At 41.6% G+C, this 25465-nt stretch overlaps 1 protein-coding gene across 1 annotated transcript in view; it reads right to left on the reverse strand.

The window, feature by feature from the left end:
* rnf123 (ring finger protein 123) overlaps positions 1-25465 on the reverse strand; it is a 435502-nt gene that overhangs the window by 243376 nt on the left and 166661 nt on the right. The window contains exons 22-25 of the mRNA XM_073072589.1: positions 20641-20741; positions 16391-16583; positions 9818-9963; positions 4703-4786 (exon numbers count right to left, since the gene is read on the reverse strand). Coding sequence (XP_072928690.1) covers positions 4703-4786; positions 9818-9963; positions 16391-16583; positions 20641-20741 — 524 coding nt within the window. The remainder of the gene's footprint in view (positions 1-4702; positions 4787-9817; positions 9964-16390; positions 16584-20640; positions 20742-25465) is intronic.

Raw genomic sequence — 25465 nt, forward strand, 5'->3', positions numbered from 1 at the left:
ATGGTTGAATGATAATTTAACATGATTTGATTTGACTTTACTTTGATTTGAGGGTGCATATAGATACATCCCAAAGAAGTGTTCTAAAGACAGGATGATGCAACTGTGGCTGACAAGGAAGTCAAAACCAACATAAAGCAAAAGAGAGGGCATATAAAAGAGCAAAAATTAAAGGGAAGTTAGAGGATTGAGAAACTTAAAAAAAAACATAAGGGGATTAAAAAACCCATAAGAGGGGAAAAGATAAGGTAAGGTAAACAAGAGAAAATCTGCAGATGTGGGAAATGCAAGCAACACACACAAAATGCTGGAGGAATTCAGCAGGCCAGGCAGCAACTAGAGGAGTACAGTCGATGTTTCGGCCGAAACCCTTTGGCGGGTCTGGAGAAAAAAACCTAAGGAGTAGATTTTTAAAAGGTGGGGGAAGGGGAAAGAGACAGACAAGGTGACAGGTTAAACCTGGAAGGGGAGGGATGAAGTAAAGAGCTGGGAAGTTGTTTGGTGAAAAAGACAGAAGGCCATGGAAGAAAAGGGGGGAGGTACACCAGACCACAGGGAGGCAATAGGCGGGCAAGTAGATAAAGAGGGTATGGGAAATGGTGAAGGGGGGGTGCAGGGGGGAGGGTGGGCAGCATTACTAGAAGTTTGAGAAATTAATGTTCATACCATCGGGTTGGAGGCCACCCTCCAGCCTAAGTACGGCTTCATCACGACAGGGGAGAAGGCCATGGATGGACATATCAGAATGGGAATGGGATGTGGAACTAAAATAAGTAGCCACTGGGAGAATCTGCTTTTTCTGGCAGAAGGAGTGTAGGTGCTTGGCAAAGTGATAGGGGTAGGAAGAAGTATAGTCCAGGTAGCTGTGGGAGTCTGTGGGTTTATAATAGACATCGGTGGATAAGCTGTCTCCGAAGATAGAGACAGTGAGATCGAGAAAGGGAGATATTGGAAATGGACTAGGTAAATTTTAGGGCAGGGTGGAAGTTGGTGGTAATGTGGATAAAGTCGACGAGTTTAGCCTGGGTGTGGGAAGCAACACCAACCCAGTCTTCGATAAAGCATAGGAAAAATGCGGGACGGTCACCAGTGTAGGCTTGGAACATAGACTGTTCCACGTAGCCAACAAACAGGCAGGCATAGCTGGGACTCAGACAAATACCCATGGCTACCCCTTTTGTTTGAAAGAAGTGGGAGGAGCCAATGAGAAATTATTTCAAGTCAAGTCACTTTTTATTGTCATTTCGACCATAACTGCTGGTACAGTACACAGTAAAAACGAGACCATGGACTATGGTGCTACATGAAACAATACAAAAACTACACTGAACTATGTAAAACACAGAAAAAACTACACTAGATTACAGACCCACCCAGGACTGCATAAAGTGCACAAAACAGTGCAGGCATTACAATAAATAATAAACAAGACAATAGGCACAGTAGAGGGCAGTAAGTTGGTGCCAGTCCAGGCTATGGGTATTGAGGAGTCTGATGGCTTGGGGGAAGAAACTGTTACATAGTCTGGTCGTAAGAGCCCGAATGCTTCAGTGCCTTTTCCCAGACAGCAGGAGGGAGAAGAGTTTGTATGAGGGGTGTGTGGGGTCCTTCATAATGCTGTTTGATTTGCGTATGCAGCGTGTAGTGTAAATGTCTGTAATGGTGGGAAGAGAGACCCCGATGATCTTCTCAGCTGACCTCACCATCCGCTGCAGGGTCTTGCGATCCAAGGTGGTGCAATTTCTAAACCAGGCAGTGATGCAGCTGCTCAGGATGCTCTCAACACAACCCCTTTAGAATGTGATGAGGATGGGGGGTGGGAGATGGACTCTCCTCTGCCTTCGCAGAAAGTAGAGACACTGCTGGGCTTTCTTTACTATGGAGCTGGTGTTGAGGGACCAGGTGAGATTCTCCGCCAGGTGAACACCAAGAAATCTGGTGCTCTTAACGATCTCTATGGAGGAGCCATCGATGTTCAGCGGAGAGTGGTCACTCCGTGCCCTCCTGAAGTCAAAAACCATCTCTTTTGTTTTGTTCACATTCAGAGACAGGTTGTTGGCTCTGCACCAGTCCGTTAGCCACTGCACCTACTTTCTGTATGCTGACTCGGCATTCTTACTGATGAAACCCACCACGGTCATGTCATCGGCGAACTTGATGATGTGTTTCGAGCTGTGTGTTGCAGCACAGTCGTGGGTCAGCAGAGTGAACAGCAGTGGACTGAGCACACAGCCCTGTGGGGCCCCCATGCTCAGTGTGATGGTGTTGGAGATGCTGCTCCCGATCCGGACTGACTGAGGTCTCCCAGTCAGGAAGTCTAAGATCCAGTTGCAGAGGGAGGTGTTCAGGTCCAGTAGGCTCAGCTTTCCAATCAGTTTCTGAGGGATAATTGTGTTGAATGCTGAACTGAAGTCTATGAACAGCATTCGAACGTACGTGTCTTTTTTGTCCAGGTGGGCTAGGGCCAGGTGGAGGGCGATGGCAATCGTCTGTTGAACGATTGGGACGGTACACAAACTTCCATCTTTCCAACGTGCTTCAAGGCCACCACCATCGTCCCCGTGCCAAAGAAGTCTTCAGTGTCCTGCCTAAATGACCTCTTCTGAACTGGTCTGGAGCGCCTGACAAGCAGTCTATATGCTGGGATTAGCATAACAGAGATGTGGTCTGAGTAACCGAGGTGGGGGCGGGGCTCCACCCGGTATGTGTCAGGGATGTTTGTGTAAACAAGGTCCAACACGTTCTCCCCTCTCGTTGCAAAGTCCACATATTGATGGAATTTGGGGAGCACTGACTTGAGGCTGGAGTGAGGAGAAGTTCTGCTACGCAGTGGAGTGTGGCGGCGGAGGGTAACTGATTAGGTCTGGTGTCCCGAAGAAAACGGAGAGCTTTGAGGCCATCCTGGTGGGGGATGGAGGTGTACAGGGCCTGGACATCAATAGTGAAAAAAAGATGATGGGGGCCAGGGAACCTGAAATCATTGAAAAGATCGAGAGCATGTGAAGTGTCACGGATGTAAGTAGAAAGGGACTGAACTAGGGGGTATAAAACAGAGTCAAAGTATGAAGATAAGCTAACCAATAATATCAAAGAGCATACCAAAAGTTTTTTCAAATGTATGAAGTGTAAAAAGAGAGGTGAGAGTAGATATTGGACCACTGGAAAATGACGTTGGCGAGATAGTAATTGAGGACACAGATGAACTGGCAGATGAACTGAATCAGTATTTTGCATTAGTCTTCACTGTAGAAGATACCAGTAGCGTGCCATAAGTTCGAGATTGTCAAGTGGCAGAAATGATTGCAGTTGCCATTACTCGAGAGAAGATGCCTTAGAAACTCAAAGGTCTGAAGGTAGATAAGTCACCTGGACCAGATGGTTCTGAAAGAGGCCGCTGAAGAGATTGTGGAGACATTAGTGATTCTCCTTCTAGAATCCATGGGTTCTGGAGGACTGTAAAATTGCAAATGTCACTCGACACTTCAAGAATTGAGAGAGGGAGAAGAAACAAAATTATAGGCTAGTTAGCCTGACTTTAGTGGTTGGGAAGAATTTGGAGTCAATTAAGGGTGTGGTTTCAGAGTACTTGGAGGCACATGACAAAATAGGCCAGTCAGCATGGCCTCTTTAAGGGAAAATTTTGCCTGACAAATCTGGAAGAATTCTTTGAGGGAATAACAAGCAGGATAGACAAAAGATAATGAGTGGATGTTTTGTACCTGGATTTTCAGAGGCCTTTGACAAGATGCCATACATGAGGCTGCATAGAGAGGATGAGAGCCCATGGTATTACAAGAAAGGTACTAGCATGGATAAAACATTTGCTGATTGACAGCAGGCAAAGAGGGGGAATAAAAGGAGCCTTTTCTGACTGGCTGTCAGTGATTAATGGTGTTCCACTGGGGTCAGTGTTGGGACCGCTTATTTTTAATTTGTATATCAATGATTTGGATGATGGGATAGATGGCTCTGTGACTAAGTTTACAGACAATACAAAGATAGGTGGAGGGGCTGGTAGTATTGAGGAAGCAGGGAAGCTATAGGAGGACTTGGACAGATTAGGAGAATGGGAAAAGAAGAAGCAAATGGAATTCAGTGTTAAGAAGTGTATGGTTATGCACTTTGTAGAAGGAATAAAAGCATAAGCCATTTTGTAAACGGGGAGAACAGGGTCTTGGGAGCTCTCTTGCAAGATTCCCTGACGTTAATTTGCAGGTTGAATTGGTGATGAGGAAGACAATGTTAGGATTCATTTCAAGAGACTAGTATATAGAAGCAAGGATGTAATGCTGAGGCTTTATAAGGCACTGGTGAGGCCTCACTTGGAGTATCGTGAGCAGTTTTGGGCCTCTTATTTAAGAAAGGATATGCTGACATGGAAGAGGTTTCAGAGGAGGTTCACAAGAATGATTCCAGAAATGAAAGGCTTATTGCATGAGGAGAGATTGATGAGTCTGGGTCTTTACTTGCTAGAATTAAGAATGAAAGATGATCTCATCAAAACCTATCAAATGTTGGAAGAACTAGATAGAGAGGATGTGGAGAGGATGTTTCCTATGTTGGGGAAGTCTAGGACCAGAGAGCACAGCCTCAGAATAGAGGGACATCCATTTAGAACAAATACGAGGAGGAATTTCTTTAGTTATATGTGCATCATCACAGATCACTGTGTGTCACTAGAAAAAACGGTTCATTTATTTACCTTTGCAGGGCAGCGTGCAATTTTATCTTCAGTGTCTTTCAAGGCCACTGCATATTCATGGACATCATCGGACACACCCACCATCTGCAAACAGAGAGAAAGTTGAGCTGAGCACGACTTATCCAACCAAGCAACAGACACAAAATCAAGGTTTGCATAAGAACATGCTACACCAAAAAAAAAATCACACCAAACTTAACAGGAGTTTAATTAATAAAAATCCCATTGTCTTTTTGACTCCAACCAGCTACTCATCAGTCAATTTTCGCTGAACCACATGGCAGAGCCTTGCTTGGTATTTGCTGAGCTTTGGATCTGATAGCCCCATTCACCATTCCATTTCATACTGTTCTCCAGTCCTTATAACTGATAGGTTCCTCTTGCACTTCATTCGAAGGAAGAAGTATCTCCTTGAACTTTCTACTTTGCAACTTCATTTCCTCCCTTAAAAAAACTTTCTATTACAAACATGTTTTGAGATATTGCCAAATTCTCTGCTTTCCTCTCTCTGTCTATTTGCAGGTACAATTTTAAGAGATTTTGCTGCATTAAAGATAAAGTAGGAAAGCAATAATTGATGAGCCTTGCATCACACAGCAGATAATGCCATAAATAACTAGATCATCTGCCTTATTCATCTTGACAGGATCACTTATTGAGGAATGGTTATATATCAGTGGTCACCAGGTTCAGGAGCAGTTGTTGGCCTGAAGCCACTGGATTCTTGGACCGGCTTCACTCACATCAGCACTGAACTGGCCCCATAACTGTGGACTTGCGTTCAGGGATTCTCTGTGTTATTTGTTTACTTTTTTATTGTCTGCATAATTTGTTCTTTTTTTCCACACATTGGGTGTTTGATGGTCTTTGCTATGTGGTTTTTTTTTAATGGGTTCTATTGTTCCTTTGTTTTCTGGCTGCCTGCAAGAAGACAAACCTCAAAGTTGTATCTAGTTTATATACTGATAATAAATGTACTTGGAACTTCAACAGTCCCTTCTGGCCCAATAAGATGCACTGTACTGCAACTTACCCACTTAATGCTAGCCTGATCACAGGACAATTTACAATAATCAACTAATCTACTAACTGGTACATCTTTGGACTGTAGGAGGAAACTAGAGTACCCAGGGGAACTCACATGATCACAGGGAGAACGTACCTCCAGTACCTAATGAAGTGGCCACTGAGTGTATGTTTGTGTTCTTGTGCTGCTGTAGCTCAGCCACTTCAAGATTCATTCTGTTGTAGTACACTATTGTAGCTCGTGGTTATTTGGGTTACTGTTGTCTTCCTGTCAGCTTAAACCAGTCTGGCCATTCTCCTCTGATCTCTCTCATTACAGCACCACCACTCACTGGATATATTTTGTTTTTCACACCACTCTCTAACTCTAGAGACTGTTGTGTGTGGAAAAGCCAAGAGATTAGCAGTTTGAGATACTCAAACCACCCCATCAAAAATCATTCCACAGTAAAAGTCACTTAGATCACATTTCTTCCCCATTCTGATATTTGGTCTGAACAACAAATGAACCTCTTGACCATGTCTACCTGATTGACCGATTATTTAAATTTGAATTAATAAGCAGGTGCAGATGTGTACCTATATGTTATGTTGTTTATCTGTACTTCATTGTTTAGAATGGAACTGAGCCTACAACTCCTGCACCATTCTGTGAGGAGTCTCTGCATGTCCTCCCTGTTGAATGCTTGGTTTTTCCCCGGTGCTCCGGTTTCCTCCCACAGTCCAAAGGCGTACTGGTTAGGCTAGTTAGTCATAGTAAATCAGATTAGGGTTAACCGGGGTTGTGAGGCTGCTGGGGCAGTGTGGCTCGAAGGGCCTGTTCCACACTGTATCGCTAAATTTTAAAAAAAAATCTTCTGATTAGTAAGGTCATAACAACACACAAGGAAGGAAACAGGTCCTTTGGTCCAACACATCCATTCTGTGTTGCTCAGGGAGCTAATCCCATCTGCCCACTTTTGGCCTATAGCCCTCTAAACCTCTCCTGTCCGTGTACTTACCTAGATGGCTTTTAAATATTCCCACCACCCACCCCCTGCCTATTTCTGGCAGCTCATTACAAATACTCAGCACACTTTGTGGGACGAAACTGCCCTAATGCCTCTTTTAAATCACATGCCTCTTATCTTACACCTATGCCTTCTTGTTTTTAGTAACACCTCACCGGGGAAAAGACTACATACTTTCACCCTGTATATGCCCCTCATGATCTTATTTACCACTATCAGATCACCCCATCATTCTGCTACGCTTCAGGAAATAAAGTTGCAGTCTACTCAAGCTTCCCATAACATCTCAGGCGGCCAAGTCCAGATAAAATTCTGATAAATCTTTTCTGCATTCTTTCTCTTATAACAACATCTTTCCTATAACAGGGTGACCAAACTGTACACAACACTGTAAGTGTGGCCTCACCAATGCCTTTATAAAACTGCAACATAACTCCCATCTACTATACTCAGTGATCTGACTGATGAAGGCCAGTCTTCACCACCCTATTTACCTGAGATACTGCTTTCAGCGAAACCTGCACTCCCACTCCCAGGTCCTCTGCTCCATAACACTCATATGTCCTAACCTGGTTTCATCTTCCAAAGCTCAAACCTCAGATATCTGGATTAAAAACTATTTTTCACTCCTCTGTCCACATACCCAGCAGATCAAAATCCCCTTGCAACTTCTCATAACCTCCTACGCTACCTACAACATCACCTATTTTACTTTCATCCACAAACTTACTAAATGCCTTGTATACTCACATCCAAATCATTTAAATTGCAAACAAAGGTCCCAGCACACTCCTATGACACACCACTAGTCACAGGCCTTCAGCCCGAGAAAGAATCCTTGACCACTGCCATCTGCTTCCTACCAGCAAGTCAATTATGAATCCAATCCAATCTATCTACCCATGGATTCCATGTGACCTAGCCTGCCATAAAGGAGGACCTTGTCAAAGGCCTTGTCAAGTTCATATAGATAACATCTACCACCTTACCCTCATCTATCCTGTTTGTTACCATCTGAAAAAAGCAGGAGATATGTCAAACACGACTTCCCACCATGCACAAAGTCATGCTGACTTTTCTGAATCAAACCCTGTCTCTCCAAATGTAGATCACGTCCCTCAGAATCCCCTCTAGCATATGATCAACCATTGATGTCAGTCTCAGTAGCCTTTAGATTCATAGCTTGTATTTGCTGCCCTTTTTAAACATTGGTACCATATTAGCCACTCTCCAGTCCTCTGGAACCTCATCAGAGTGACAGAAAAATCTCTGAAAGGGCCTCTGCAAACTCTTCTCTAGCTTCTAATAAAGCTTAATGCACTCTACGGCCTCCAATACCTCCTTTCAACTGATTCGTATGTGGCACAAGACAACACCACTCATTTCCTCAATTTCCATTGTTTATTCCATAGTAAAAATTTAAGAGAATTGTGCATTAAAAATCCTACTTATTTCCTTTGATTTCGAACTCAAGACAGCCATGCTGATCTTTAAGGGGGTCTATAACATGCAAAACTCTCTCCACCACTGAGCACATTTACATGGAGCACTGCCACGACAAAGCAGAATCCAAAAACAAAGATCTCCACCATCCAGCCCATACCCTCTTCTCTCTACTACCATCAGGCAAGAGGCACAGAAGCCTTAGGTCCCACACCACCAGCTTTAAGGACAGTTATTACCCTACAACCATCAAAGTTCCTGAACCAACATGGATACCTCCATTCACTATTACTTTGAACTCATTCTACAATCTAGACTCACTTTCAAGGACTCTTTGCAACTCATGTTCTCAGTATTATTTTTATTTGCACTGTTTGGAAGTCTTTGTTTATGTATACCTTTTTAATATAAAATTCTACTTATTTCTTTTTTCCCTGTAAATATTTGCAACAAAATGAATCTCTGTAATATGTTGATAGTAAATTTTCTTTGAACTTTGTTTCCTATTAAAAATATAACCCAATAATAACTGAAAATTGCAGTGATGCAGAGAAATTTCTCAATATTAGGAATCTTGTATCTGCATGCAGTTCCTACAAAATTTTTTAGGTTATATCTTGTTTGTTTCTATTAATAATGAAGTTGCATGTAACCATCAGTTGAAGATGGACCCACGATTCCAGTGAGGTTACCGGTGAGTGAGTGGGTGTTGTTACTGCTAATAATTTCACAAGGTCATTCCCACTAGACATGTAATAATAATATTGGTAATAATCAAAAAGTATGGTCTGAATAGCTTTAAAAATAGAGATTAAATTAAGTACATACAGTACATCTGGTGCCGGTATTCCCACCATCCAACTCCAGATCACTTTAGTACTACATACAGTTTTGATTCTATCATGACTAATTTCAAGGATAATCAACTAGCAAATAAATTAAAATTTAATTACTTGCAAAGAAGCTGCCAAGTCTCAGAATTACAAAACAACAAGGTTTCATTGTGCCATAGAGTGCTGAAGTGGTAACTATTCGAATTTGTTACTAAATGCAGTCCGTTTTCAACTAAATAGTTTTAATTTTAACTATCTGTATATTACAGAGCATGACACTGAAAGACAATCTCAAATCAATGTCAGGAGAAAAGTACGAGCAAAGAAAAAGAATAAAATCCTTGGACTGCTCACTGGATTGTAACACTTAATTTATTGTTAAAAGTAAAAGCTATGCAGGAATAATATAAAATTGTACAGAATTTGACACATCCACAATTTCAGAATGCCAAACAAGGTATTTCTAATATTTCTGTTAGCTTTTGGTAATACTTTGAATGCAGGCTGGCTTCAGCTCCTTCTACTTTTACTATAGAGTGAGAGATCTCAGGATTGCTTGAACCATAGCAGACAGTGATGCTTTGAAATCCCAGCATACGCTGGCTGAATGACAGGGAGAGAACAAATAAAGCATGGCTTCAGCTGAGTACTGGGACAGTGCTGTATGTTGGAAGTACTGGCTCTGGAAGAGTGCTGAATCAACCAATTTGCCTTCCAAGTGTTAAGTTAAATGATGATACTTTTAAGAGGAGCAGGACTGTTCTGGGCACTCACAACAATTCTCCAACTAACTATGGTGTTACCTTGCCAAGCTGCTGGTGCACACTGAGGTTGTACATCATGATAGCTCCATCTAGGATTTCCAGCAGCGATTTCTCTGTGATTGGGTGCTCTGGTTCATCAGGTGGGCGCCCTAATAACAACCCATCACTTCCGTGTGTTCCTTCAACTGCAATGAGAAGTTACCACATTACATCAAATCCCATCACTCTTGATGGAAAAGGTACCACCATCCATTTGAGTACAGATGCTGAAGAGACTCCAGCAAAATACAAAGTTACCTCTACAAGTGTTATATGGATGCTAACATGTCACTGTAACTCACCTGTAACTGCCTAAATATTTTAGATAACAATGTTACAAACATATTAATAATCATTCCATTGCTCAACTGCACAGAGTACAAAATATCACACGTATTATATTTATGGATGATGACTATATTGCAGCTACTTAAACATTCTCCTCAATCAATTGGCAATGACCTTGTGTCTTTAAATCCTTAAGGAGGTTTCCATACTGTAAAAATACAGTGCACAAGTATAGTTTTATGAAAGGATTTATTTAGATGGAGTTAGTGCAGGGATCACTGTAGGTATTCTGTAAGAAGGAAATGGCACACACTATTGTTGCAGCTTTAGATTCTGTAATTTATCCAGTGTCCGCTGAAACCACTTACATGGGATGGACCATTCTTCCCCTCATGTAGTCTAATACTGTCACTTCATGCCTTCTTCACCATTCCAGTTCTGATCTGTCTCATTGTAAGCCTTCCCCTATTGTCCCTTAATGCCCCAACCTCAAAGGTCATAAAGTCTTAAAGTGATAAAGAAATACAGATCAGTTCATGCCAAAACCGTTTAAGCTTCACATACCCAATGACCTGCATAGGGACCATAGCCTCCATATCCCTACTATCCATGTAGCTATCCAAACTTCTCACAAAGGTTGAAATCGAGCTCGCGTGGACCACTTGTGCTGGCAGCTCATCCCACACTCTCACAACCCTCTGAATGAAGACATTTCTCCTCATGTTCCCCTTAAACATTTCACCTTTCAACATTAAGCCATGACCTCTGCTTATAGTACCACAACCTCAGTGGAAAAAACCCGCTGGCATTTACCCTATCTATAATCCTCATAATTTTGTATACCTCTATTAAATCTCCTCTCAATCTTCTACGTTCTAAAGAATACAGTCCTAATCTATTCAACCTTTCCTTATAACTCAGGTCCTCCAGACCCAGCAACCCTTGTAAACTTCCTCTGTATTCTTTCAATTTTATTTACATCTTTCCTGTAGGTAGGTGACCAAAACTGTACAAAATACTCCAAATTAGGTCATAACAACATCTTTTACAACTTCAACATCACATCCATTGTACTCAACACATTGATGTATGATGGCCAATGTGCCAAAAGCTTTCTTTATGAATCTACCTGTGCTGCCACTTTCAATGAATTATAGTCCTGTATTCCCAGATCCCTTTGTTCTACCACACTCCACACTCTTACATTGCTCACTGTGTAAGACCTATCCTGGTTGGTCCTACCAAAGTGCAAAATCTCACACTTGTCAGTATTAAGTTCCATCTGCTATTTTTCAGTCTGTTTTTCCAGTTGGTGCAGCTCAGCTCTATCCCTCTGCAAGCCATGATGGTCTTCCTCACTGCTCACTACACACCTCAGGGTAGCAAACGCTTCTGTACAGGGTCCATGCAGTTGATGCCACTTTGCCTCACTTCCATAGAATCTGTATCAGTCTCCCGAGTAAATACAGATGCAAAGAATGCATTTAAGATCTCACCTGTTTTGGCTCCACACATAGATTACCATTCCGATCTTCCAGAGGACCAATTTTGTCTCTAGCAATCCTTTTGCTTTTCACATATTGCTCAGGATACTCCTTCACCTTGTCCACTTGAGCAACTTCACGCCTTCTTTTAGCCCAATTTGTTTCTTAAGTGATTTCTTGCACTCTAATCACCTCATTTGTTCCTACCTGCCTAGACTTGCTATGCTATTCTCTTAACCAGGGCCTCAACATCTCTTGAAAACCACGGTTCCCTATAGATGTTAACTTTGCTTTTTATGACAGGCATATACAAGCTTTGTACAGGCAGTCCCGAGTTACGAATGTCTGACTTACGAACAACTCGTACTTACGAATGGAGGGAGGAGAACGGCGTCCACCATTTTAAGTCGGATCATGACTCCATCCACCATTTTAAGTCAGATCACGACGCCGTCCACAATTTTAAGTTGTTGCCATTAACACTGTGTTGAGTGTGTAACTTTGTATTTGGCTTAAATATTTCTTAGCAAGATTCACCCTGACCCCCCCGCTTTTCCAGTCAGCACAGCCGCCCCTTGTCCCATTTAACCTGTCTCAGTGCGGGTGGACTTTAGGACCTGGGGGAGCAGAGGACCCACGGCTGCTGCTGAATCTGCAGTTTTCTGTTCTGTTGACAGAAAACGATCGCGATTGAAAATGAAGTGAAACAATAAAGCGATCGGAAAGAGGTGAAACGCCATCAGTCATTAGAAAAGCGTTAGGCTACAGTCAGTCAACGATCGGAACAATTTTAAAGGATACAGGTAAAGAACAATGGAGCATGTGAAAGGCCCTGCCCAGATGAAAGCTACAATTATTACTAAGCAAAGCAGTGGTTTAATTATTGAAATACATACGTTTCTTAAGTGTTTTATATGCATAGAAAAGTAAAATATATACTATATACTAAGACAAACATTTGACTAACTGACGCTAAATAATACCAGATGTACCTGTTCTGACTTGCGTACAAATCCGACTTAAAGACGGATTCAGGAACGGAACTCGTTCGTAACCCGGGGACTGCCTGTACTCTCAAAATTTCATTTTTGAAGGTCTTCCACTTTGAAAGTACACCTTTGCCAAGAAATGACTGGTCCCCATCCACACTTGCCAGATTATTTCTGATAACATTAAAATTGGCCTTTCTCCAATTTACAATCCCAACCCACAGACCAGACCTTTCTCTTAGTTTATTTACTTTGAAACTAATTGCATTGTGGTCATTCAATGCAAAGTGCTCCCCTACACAGACTTCTGTCACATGCTCTGTTTCATTCCCTAACAGCAGATCCAGTATCGCACACTCTCTTTTTGAGACTTCTACGAACCGATGAAGGAAACTTCCCTGAACACATAGAAACACAGAAAACCTACAACACAATCCAGGACCTTCGGCACAACTTTGTCCCAACCTCAGAAATTACTAGGCTTACCCATAGCCCTCTATTTTACTAAGCTCCATGAAACTGTCCAGGAGTCCCTTAAAAGGCCTTATCATATCCGCCTCCAACACTGTTGCTGGCAGCCTATTTCATGCACTCACCACTCTGCATAAAAAACTTACCCCAACATCTCCTCTGTACCTACTTACAAGCCCCTTAAAACTGTGTCCTCTCATGTTAACCATTTCAGCCCTGGGAAAAAGCCTCTGGCTGTCCACACGATCAATGCATCTCATCATTTTATACACTGATTAGGTCACCTGTCATCCTCCACCACTCCAAGGAGAAAAGGTCGAGTTCACTCAACCTATTCTCATAAGGCATGCTCCCCAATCCAGGCAACATTCTTGTAAATCTCCTCTGTACCCTTTCTATAGTTTTCACGTCCTTCCTGTAGTGAGGCAACCAGAACTGAGCACAGTACTCCAAGTGGGATCTGACCAGGGTCCTATGTAGCTGTAACATTACCTCTTGGCTCTTAAACTCATCCCACAGTTAATGAAGGCCAATGCACCATATGCCTTCTTAACCACAGAGTCAACCTGCGTAGCAGCTTTGAGTGTCCTAGGGACTCAGACCCCAAGATCCCACTGATCCTCCACACTGCCAAGAGTCTTACCATTAATATTATATTTTGCCATCATATTTGACCTACCAAAATGAACCACCTCACTCTTAACTGGGTTGAACTCCATCTGCCACTTCGCAGCCCAGTTTTGCATCCTATCAATATCCTGCTGTAACTTCTGATAGCCCTCCACACTATCCACAACACCCCAAACTTTGTGTCATCAGCAAATTTACTACCTATCCCACCACTTCCTCATCCAGGTCATTTATAAAAATCACGAAAAGCAGGGGTCCCAGAACAGATCCCTGAGGCACACCACTGGTCACTGACCTCCATGCAGAATATGACCCACCTTTGCCTTCTTTGGGCAAGCTAATTCTGGATCTACAAAGCAAGATTCCCATGGATCCCATGACTCCTTACTTACTCAATAAGCCTTGCATGGGATACCTTATCAAATGCCTTGCTGAAATCCATAAACACTACATCTACTGTTTTACCTTCATCAACATGTTTAGTCACATACTCAAAAAATTCAATCAGACTCCTAAGGCACGACCTGCCTTTGATAAAGCCATGCTGACTATTCCTAATCATATCATGCCTCTCCAAATGTTCAATAATCCTGCCTCTCAAGATCTTTTCCATCAACTTACCAACCACTGAAGTAAGACTCACTGGTCTATAATTTCCTGGGCTATCTCTACTCCCTTTCTTGAATAAGGGAACAACATCTGCAACTCTCCAATCCTCTGGAACCTCTCTTGTCCCATTGATAATGCAAAGATCATTGCCAGAGGCTCAGCAATCTCCTCCCTCACCTCTCACAGTAGCCTGGGGTACATCTCATCCGGACCTGGAGACTTATCTAACCTGATGCTTGGTCCTATTCTCTCATGTCCTATCCCTGTGCTCCTAACATGACTGTAGAATGCCTGGGGGTTTTCTTTAATCCTGCTTGCCAAGGCCTTCTCATGGCCCCTTCTGGCTCTCCTAGTTTCATTCTTAAGCTCCTTCCTGCTAGCCTTATAATCTTCTAGATCTCTAACATTACCTAGTTTTTTTGAACCTTTTGTAAGCTTTTTTCTTATTGATAGATTTACAACAGCCTTTGTACACCATGATTCCTGTACCCTACCATCCTTTCCCTGTCTCACTGGAACGAACTTATGTAGAACACCATGCAAATATCCCCTGAACATTTGCCCCATTTCTGCCGTATATTTCCCTGAGAACATCTGTTCCCAATTTATGTTCCAAGTTCCTGCCTGATAGCCTCATATTTCCCCTTACTCCAACTAAACGCTTTCCTAACTTGTCTGTTCCTATCCCTCTCCAATAGTATGGTAAATAAGAAAGAATTATGATCACTATCTCCAAAATGCTCTCCCACTGAGAGACCTAACACCTGACCAGGTTCATTTCCCAATACCAGATCAAGTACAGCCTCTCCTCTTGTAGGCTTATCTACATATTGTGTCAGGAAACCTTGCTGAACACACTTAACAAACCCTGCCCCATCTAAACCCTTTGCTCTAGGGAGATGCCAATCAATATCTGGGAAATATTTGGAAAACAACTACCCTGTTATTATTACACCTTTCCAGAATCTGTCTCTCTATCTGCTCCTCGATGCCCGTTACTATTGGGTGGTCTATAAAAAACACCCAGTAGAGTTATTAACCCCTTCCTGTTTCTAACTTCCACCCACAGAGACTCAGTAGACAATCCCTCCATGACTTCCTCCTTTACTGCAGACGTGACACTATCTCTGATCAACAGTGCCACGTCACCACCTCTTTTGCCTCTCTCCCTGTTCTTTTTGAAACATCTAAAGCCTGGTACTCGAAGTAACCATTGAGCCATCCAAGTCTCTGTAATGGCCACAATGTCATAGCTCCAAGTACTGATCCGCGCTCTAAGCTCATCCGCTTTGTTCATGATGCTTCATGCATTAAAATAGACACATCTCAAACCATCGTTCGGAGCATATCCCTTCTCTATCACCTGCCTATCCTCCCTCTCGCATTGTCTCCAAGCTTGCTCTATTTTTGAGCCAACCACCCTCTCCTCCATCTCTTTAATTCGGTTCCCACTCCCCAGCAATTCTAATTTAAACTCTCCCCAACAGCCTTAGCAAACCTACCTGCCAGGAGATTGGTCCCCCTCGGATTCAAGGGCAACCCATTCTTTTTGTACAGGTCATGCTTTCCCCAAAAGAGATCCCAATGATCCAGAAATCCGAATCCCTGACATGACATACACTATCCCATCTAGTCCTTTTCCCAGTCAATAGCTAGGAAGTTAAAATCACCTACTATAACAACCTTATGTTTCTTGCAACAGTCTGCGATCTCTTTACAAATTTGTTCCTCTGAATCCCATGGTCTGTTGGGTGGGGTCTATAATACATCCCTTTCTTATTTCTCAGTTCCACACATAACACCTCAGTAATCGATTTCTCCAGTTTGTCCTGACGGAGCTCTGCTGTGAAATTTTCCCTGACTAGTGACTTTAATCCCTCCCGCTCTGTCATCTTCAGAAAACTTTATTTATCCCGCTAGAAAACTGCCCAATCTAACAAATGTTTTACTGCATTTTGTAGTTTTATTCCCCAAAATCACTTACTTTTCACATGCTAATACTTTGCAGATTTAAAATCAATCAGGATATGTTATCATTTTGATGCAAAAACTACAGTTTTTCTATGTATATGCAACTAACTACCTACTGAATGAATACTTACTGTCTTCCTCTGTCCTCTGCTCCACACTCAGAGTACGAACCTTCACCTTTTCCACAGTAGCCAGGGATCGGCGGGGATTCATCAGACTCACTGCTGCTGTACTTAGGAACCTATTGGCTCGGCCTAATGTCGGAGAACTCAACCAGCTTGGCCTGGCAAGAGCTCCACCTCCAGCGGTAGCACCACCCAACCTCTGTCAAGGCAGAATCCAAATTCAAAAATGGAACAAGAGACTGAAGTTACATGTAAAGCATGACCCTCAACAACCACTGTATTAGGTACACCTGTACACCTGCTCATTAATGCAAATACATATAATTGGCCAATCATGTGGCAGCAACTCACTGCATAAAAAGCATGCAAACATGGTCAAGAGGTTCTGTTATTGTTCAGACCATACATCAGAATGGGGAAGAAAAGCGATTTAAGTGACTTTGACTGTGGAGCAATTGTGGTGGTGGTTTGAGTATCTCAGAAACTGCTGATCCCCTGGGGTTTTCACACACAACAGCCTCCAGAGTTTACAAAGAAGGGTGCAAAAAAAACCAAAGTCACTCAGATTGCTTTTCTTCCCCATTCTGATGTTTGGTCTGAACAAAAGTGAATTATTTGTGCGTTGATACTAGTATGATCACACAGTCCAGAAAATCTGGCAGTCACAAGGTTAATAGATTAATTCTTTGAAATCTTGTGAAAAGACCATGTAATCTCTGAACTCCTCTCTTCAATTCCATTAGTATCACTATTTTAAAATGTAACTAACTTTTATTGTCCAGAATCCAAGTCATTGGTTTATATGAGTTGTAGCAGTGGCCTCACAGTATGCCCAGATGACTTTAGAATCAGAATAAAAATCAGGCTTATTATCATGAAATTTGTTGTTTTGTAGCAGCAGTGCAAGGCATAAAATACACTATAAATTACAATAAAAATATGCTTCAAAATTTGTGCAAAAAGTAGTACAAAAAAAGAGCAAAAATAGTGAGGTAGTGTTCATGGACCATTCAGAAATCCGATGGCTGAAGGAAAGAAGCTGCTCCGAAAAAAGTTGATTAACTTCACAACTACAGATTTGCTGTTCATCCCCAAAATTTAAACTGGATTACCAAAGGGTTATTCTTACAGAAAACATACAAGTTTACTTATCATGAAATTCCATTAGTACAAATGGAATTGGAAGAAGACCAATGTTAATAGCTGTCTGGTTTTATTTAGTCTCCCATTCAGAATATGGATACCACAATGAACAGTTCTAATTAACAAATACCTCACTTCTATCCAGCACCTCACCTCACCAACATCCTTCTCAAAACTGCGTTGTATCAGACTACCACTGAAAAAAATATTTAGTTTGGTCAATTTAAGTAATCTAAGATTCTCATCTTAAAGAGATTGCCACTTTATTTACCTCTTCTTATTGCCTTCCCTAAAGAACATATGAACAACATTCAAAATATTTCTGATTTTGTTTTCATTTTGATTTAGTACTTTCACATTTTTCATAGCTTTCACTGTGAAATAGTTACACTTTTCCTCCATTCCTATGTACTTTTCTAGATTTATCATAGCTCTCCTCTTGTGTCTTACAACATATTTGTGGACACACCTGGATTTTCCTATCTTGTATGTGCTCCATGTGATTGTTGGTACTGTGTTTTGCACCTTGGCCCCAAAGTAACGCTGTCTCGTTTTGCTGTATTCAGGGGTATTCACGTACAGTTGAATGACAATTAATCTTGAATTGAATTGAATTCACCTTTGTTTTTGCCCTCACAGGATGTTTGAAAGTAATGTTTTCCTCTTTATATTGTTATTAAACCTCTAGAGTTACTCTTGTTTAGAATGAACTTACTGACTTTGTTTAAATGTCTGCCCTACATGCTTGGCAATGTTTCTTTTAAAAAGTGTTTCAATCACTTTCTTCTACTCTGGCTTATATGCTTTTGACATTCCCTTAATATTTTGTTTTTAGTTATTATTGGTCTTTGTTAAAATTGATAATTTAGTATTTCAACAACCAATAATATGAATCATGTATGTTTGAAATGTTCTTGCAAGATCTCTCCGGGCTTTCATGACTTGCTGGATCATGAAGATAGCATCTAGGTATTTCAGTTTGAATAGTGTTCATAAGGCTGGATTAATACTCTATGAGGTCTTCTTCCCTACAGAATCCTCCTAGAGTAGCAATAAACTACTTTAGGAGGTGGGAAGATGTGCCTGGAGGCTGTGGAAGTGAGTGAGGTCCTTAATGAATACTTATCTTCGGTATTCACCAATGAGAGGGAACTTGATGACAGTGAGGACAATATGAGTGAGGTTGATGTTCTGGAGCATGTTGATATTAAGGGAGAGGAGGTGTTGAGAGTTGTTAAAATACATTATGACGGATAAGTCCCCAGGGCCTGATGGAATATTCCCCAGGCTGCTCCATGAGGTGAGGGACGAGATTGTTGAGCCTTTGGCTAGGATCTTTATGCCCTACTTGTCCACGGGAATGGTACCAGAGGATTGGAGGGAGGCAAATGTTGTCCCCTTGTTCAAAAAAGGTAGTAGGGATAGTCCAAGTAATTATAGACAGTGAGTCTTACGTCTGTGATGGGAAAGCTGTTGGAAAAGATTCTTAGAGATAAGATCTATGGGCATTTAGAGAACCATGGCCTGATCAGGGAGATGGCTTTGTGAAGGGCAGATCATGTCCAGGCATATAGATGAGGGTAGTGCAGTGGATGTGATCTACATGGATTTTAGTAAGGCATCTGATGAGGTTCCACATGGTAGTCTTATTCAGAAAGTCAGAAGGCATGGGATCCAGGGAAGTTTGACCAGGTGGATTCAGAATTAGCTTGCCTGCAGAAAGCAGAGGGTTGTGGTGGGTGAAGTACATTCGGATTGGAGGGTTGTGAGTAGTGGTGTCCCACAAGGATCGGTTCTGGGACCTCTACTTTTTGTGATTTTTATTAACGACCTGAATGTGGGAGTAGAAGGATGGGTTGGCAAATTTTCAGACGACACAAAGGTTGGTGGTGTTGTGGATACTGTAACAGATTGTCGAAGATTGCAGAGAGATATTGATAGGATGCAGAAGTGGGCTGAGAAGTGGCAGATGCCGAATTCAACCCAGAGAAGTGCGAGGTGGTACACTTTGGAAGGACAAACTCCAAGGCAGAGTACAAAGTAAATGGCAGAATACTTGGTAGTGTGGAGGAGCAGAGGGATCTGGGGGTACATGTCCCAGATCCCTGAAAGTTGCCTCACAGGTAGATAGGGTAGTTAAGAAAGCTTATAGGGTGTTAGTTTTCATAAGTCAAGGGATAGAGTTTAGGAGTCACGAGGTACTGATGCAGCTCTATAAAATTCTGGTTAGGCCACATTTGGAGTACTGTGTCCAGTTCTGGTCGCCTCACTGTAGGAAGGATGTGGAAGCATTGGAAAGAGTACAGAGGAGATTTACCAGGATGCTGCCTGGTTTAGAGAGTATGCATTACGATCAGAGATTAAGGGATCTAGGGCTTTACTCTTCGGAGAGAAGGAGGATGAGAAGAGACATGATAGAGGTATACAAGATATTAAGAGGAATAGATAGAGTGGACAGCCAGCGCCTCTTACCCAGGGCACCACTGTTCAATACAAGAGGACATGGCTTTAAGGTAAGGGGTGGGAAGTGCAAGGGGGATATTAGAGGAAGGTTTTTTACTCAGAGAGTGGTTGGTGCATGGAATGCATTACCCGAGTCAGTGGTGGAGGCAGATACACTCATGAAATCTAAGAGACTACTAGACAGGTATATGGAGGAATTTAAGTTGAGGCTTATATGGGAGGCAGGGTTTAAGGGTCGGCACAACATTGTGGGCCGAAGGGTCTGTACTGTGCTGTACTATTCTATGTTCTATGTAAACATTGCACAGTATTAAAATATTCTTGTTATCACAAAGCTTAAGTGAAGCACAACCATATAAAGATAGCATAATTTCCAGAAAAAGCTACTTAACATGATGAGTGGCTTCAGATTCTGCAATCAATATAAGTCACAAAGAGTATTTGTGAATCTAAGAATAAGATGTTGCACTCACTAGAATATCAGCTAATGTATTACTTTTCAATCAGTTGATGTCAGAATATCAACAATAGATTGTCCACATTTTTTATGGTATTCTTAGTTAGTAGTAATTACATCAACACTTCCTTTGGAATCTAACAACTACAGCAAACTGTGCAAAATCAAACAAAGTTACACAATAGTTCTGTACCTGTTGAGTTAAACTCTCATCATCCTCATCCAAGTCATCCATTGAGATGGCGGAGATCTCTGCAGGATCAATGATAATGTTGGCCTTTGATGCAAGATCATCTATGAAAAATACAGCAAATGTTAGAGCCTTCAATGCCACACACGCGCTAATGTCCCAATAACAGACATTAGGCAATTGAAACTGCTGTGGTGCCTTATTATTATAGCTCATCATATCTCCCTTCCTCAACCATCTGTATCCCCTTCCTATTATTATGCTGAGAACCACTCTATCACTCCTTCTAAGTTTGCCGTATGATTAGAGCTGAGTCTGACTGAGCCCATGTGTCGAACACACTCAGGTGAATATATGCAAAACTATCTAAACAATAACACAACACATTCTTCATTTGTCATTTCCTTCCCCCAAGGCACAGAGCTCATCCCATCTCCCTGCCTCAAAAGAGGTCCCAATGATCCAGAAACCTGAATCCCTGACATGACATACTCCATCCCATCTAGTCCTTTTCCCAGTCAATATGTGCAAAGTTAAAATAACCTTATATGACAACCTTATGTTCGTTGCAACAGTCTGTGTCTGTACATGTTATTTTTTTATAACCCATATAACAATTACAGCATGGAAACAGGTCATCTCAGCCCTTCTAGTCTGTGCCGAACGCTTATTCTCACCTAGTCCCACTGACCCACACTCAGCCCATAACCCTCCATTCCTTTCCTGTCCATATACCTATCCAATTTTACTTTAAATGACAATACCGAACCTGCCTCTGCCACTTCTACTGGAAGCTCATTCCACACAGCTACCACTCTCTGAGTAAAGAAATTCCCCCTTGTGTTACCCTTAAACTTTTGCCCCCTAACTCTCAACTCATGTCCTCTTGTTTGAATCTCCCCTACTCTCAATGTTACCAAAATCCTACCTTAGCCTCCACCTCTCCTTGCCGAAGCCTTATGCTCTCCACGCTAACACTGACCATTTATACAATTGCCACAGAGCCAGACTCAGTGCCAGGGACCTGACTGCTGTGGCTTTCCTCTGCTTGATCACCAACCTCCCCCCCTCAACTGTATCCAAAGTGATATACTTGTTATTGAGGGGCACAACCTCAGGGTTATCCTGTACTGACTGCCTATCCACTTTCCTTCTCCTAATGGTCACCCTGTTACCCATATCTTGCACCATTAGGTGGAATTTGTAAGTTTGATCACTTTGTAGAGATCAGTTTTTACTTTGACATGAAAGAGTCTTTTTCTTTTGATCAGTCTCAAAAAAAAGCCGAATTAAATCCACTGTGATTCAATATTGCAAAACAATAAAACATAATAACTTACAAAGGGGGTGAATACTCTTTATAGGCACTGTATATGGAGTTCTTAACTAAAGAAAGTGTGTACTGGATCTCTTATTAGGGAACAAGAAAGAACAGGTGACAGAAGTTTGTGTAGGGGAACACTTGCATCTAGTGATCATAATGCCATTAGTTTCAAAGTTCAAAGTAAATTTATTATCAAAGTACATGTATGTCTTGTGGGTATAGTCAATTATGAAAAAGGAAATGCCTGATCCTTGGGTTGAAATTCTAAATTGGTGAATTGTGTGATGGTAAGTATGGATTGGGGTGGGTTGCTTTCTGTCAAACGAATGACTGATAGGTGGGAGTGAAATTTTGCGAGTAGAGTTTGTATGTTTTTGGCAGAATAAAAGATGAGGCTAACAGGTTAGGAAACCTTGGTTTTTGAGAGATATTGAGACCCTGGTTTAAAAAAAAGTGTATAGCTGGTATAGGCAGCAAGGAACAAATGAGGTACCTGAGCATAAAAAATGTAAGGGAACAGTTAATAAGGAAACCAGGAGGGCAAAAAGAGGCATGAGGTTGCTCTAGCAGAAAAGATGAAGGAGAATCTCGAGGGCTTCTACAGATATACTTAGAGCAAAAAAAGAGCAAAGAACAAAATTGGTCCTTCTGAAGATGAACATGGTCATCTATGCATGGAGCCGAAAGAGGTGGGGGAGATTTTAAACAGATTTTATTGCATGTGTAATTACTTGGGAGATGGACACAGAGTCTATACAACTGAAGCAAAACAGTATTGAGATCATGGATCATATGCAGATTACAGAGGAGGAAGCGCTTGTTGTCTTGAGGCAAACTAGGGTAGATAAATCCCCAAGGCCTGACAGGGTGCTATCTCAGACCTTGTGGAAGCCCCAGCAAAACATCCTTAGCTGTGGGTGAGGTCTAGAGGATTGGAGAATAACTAATGTTGTTCAAGAAAGGTTTTAAGAATAAGACAGGAAATTAGAGGCCAGTGAGACTGACATCAATAGTGGGTAAATTATTGGCAGGTATTCTAAGGGACAGGATATATAAGTATTTGGATATACAGGCCTGATGAAGGATAGTCTATTATAATTTTTCAAGGAGGTTGCCAGGAACATTAATGAAGAGAAGGCAATGAATGTTGTTCACATGGATTTTAGCAAGGCCTTTGACAAAACAGTACATGGTAATTGGTCTGTCACTTGGCATTCAGGATGCGATAGTAAATTAGATTTAACATTGGCTTTGTGGGGGAAGACAGAGTGATAGTAGATGGTTACAGTTCTGAATGGAGGCCTGTTTTGTGGTGTGCTGCAGGGATCAGTGTTTGCTACTCAGTATCCTGCATTTTTGTATTAATAGTGCAAGCCTTATGCTGAAGGTTCTTTGACTTCCATAGGTGATGCTTGAAGTAATGCACTGCAGTCCTGCAGGTTCTATATCCTGTAACTTTGTCGTCGTGGCTGTACTCAGGTCCAGATATTTAGATTAATTCTGAGCAAGTCTATGCATCTCTTCCACAGACTGACCTGACCTGCTTGTATTTGATGTAGTCAGTACATCATAATTGAGAAGCAAGTGAATGTTGGTGTAAAGAATCTGGTTCATGAAATGTAGGAACAGAAAACAATTAGGAAAACATGCTGTAAAGACATTGCAGTGTAGAAGGAACAAAATCTAACTTCAAGGACATTGATGAGGCTAGACCTGGAGCACTGGCTGTGTTTCAGCCTTGACCTGAAGACTATACTTGTGGGGAATCCACTGAGGCTTTACTAGATTGATTCCTAACTGATGTTCTAAAAGGAACATTGAACTACACTCACTGATGTTTCAAAGAATGAGACAATATTATTGAAATATCTGATTCTGAAAGGGACTGACAGTAAATGCTAAGAGTCTAGATTGGAGACAAGATCTCAAGAAGAGAGAGGAACATTTTTTGGATTAAGTAGAGCAGTTCCCCCACTCAGTGTTTAAATCATTGGAATTCCCTGCCTCTTTAGGTTCTGAATGTTTAACACAAGAACATGTTGCACCAAGATAGCGTAGTGTTTAGCATGACGCTGTTACAAGAGGAGTTTGCACGTTCTCCCCATGGAATGCTGAGGTTTTCTCTGCATTGTCTGGTTTCCTCCCACAGTCCAAAGATGTACCAGGTAGATTAACTGGTCGTTGTAAATTGTCTCGTGGTTAGGTTAGGGTTAAGTTGAGGTTGTCAGGTTTTCCTGGGCCAGATGGGCTGTATCACTAAATTAAAAATAGAACATTTGGCACGAATTCCAAGAGATAAGAAAGGAATGCTGGAGAATAAATCAATCAAGAGAGTGAGTTTGAAATTTCAGGTAATTTAAGATATTCAATGACAATACAGATTTAGAAGTTCATGTCTAACTCTATCATGTACTTTTAAAAGATTTCTACATTTCCATTCTGGCCTGTTCTGTGATGCCCGTTTGAAGTACTGCATTAGTGAATTTTTTTTTTACCTGCACTGAACTCTAGAAATCCCTGCTCAAGTATTTCTTCCTCTCATTTTCTACAATGTATCTATATAACCATATAACAATTACAGCACGGAAACAGGCCATCTCAGCCCTTCTAGTCCATGCCGACGCTTACACTCACCTAATCCCACTGGCCCGCACTCAGCCCATAACCCTCCATTCCTTTCCTATCCATGTACCTATCCAATTTTACTTTAAATGACAATACCGAACCTGCCTCTACCACTTCTACTGGAAGTTCGTTCCACACAGCTACTACTCTCTGAGTAAAGAAATTCCCCCTCATGTTACCCTTAAACTTTTGCCCCCTAACCCTCAACTCATGTCCTCTTGTTTGAATCTCCCCTACTCTCAATGAAAAAAGCCTATCCACGTCAACTCGATCTATCCCCCTCATTATTTTAAATATCTCTATCAAGTCCCCCCTCAACCTTCTACACTCCAAAGAATAAAGACCCAACTTGTTCAACCTTTCTCTGTAACTTAGGTGCTGAAATCCAGGTAACATTCTAGTAAATCTTCTCTGTACTCTCTCTATTTTGTTGATATCTTTCCTATAATTCGGTGACCAGAACTGTACACAATACTCCAAATTTGGCCTTACCAATGCCTTATACAATTTTAACATTACATCCCAACTCCTATACTCAATGCTCTGATTTATAAAGGCCAGCATACCAAAAGCTTTCTTCACCACCCTATCCACATGAAATTCCACCTTCAGGGAACTATGCACCATTATTCCTAGATAACTCTGTCCTACTGCAATGCCCTACCATTTACCATGTATGTCCTATTTGGATTATTCCTACCAAAATGTAGCACCTCACACTTATCAGCATTAAACTCCATCTGCCATCGTTCAGCCCACTCTTCTAACTGGCCTAAATCTCTCTGCAAGCTTTGAAAACCTACTTCATTATCCACTATGCCTCCTACCTTAGTATCATCTGCATACTTACTAATCCAATTTACCACCCCATCATCCAGA

The sequence above is a fragment of the Hemitrygon akajei genome, chromosome 19, assembly GCF_048418815.1.
Source record: "Hemitrygon akajei chromosome 19, sHemAka1.3, whole genome shotgun sequence".
In the NCBI taxonomy this organism is placed as follows: Eukaryota; Metazoa; Chordata; class Chondrichthyes; order Myliobatiformes; family Dasyatidae; genus Hemitrygon; species Hemitrygon akajei.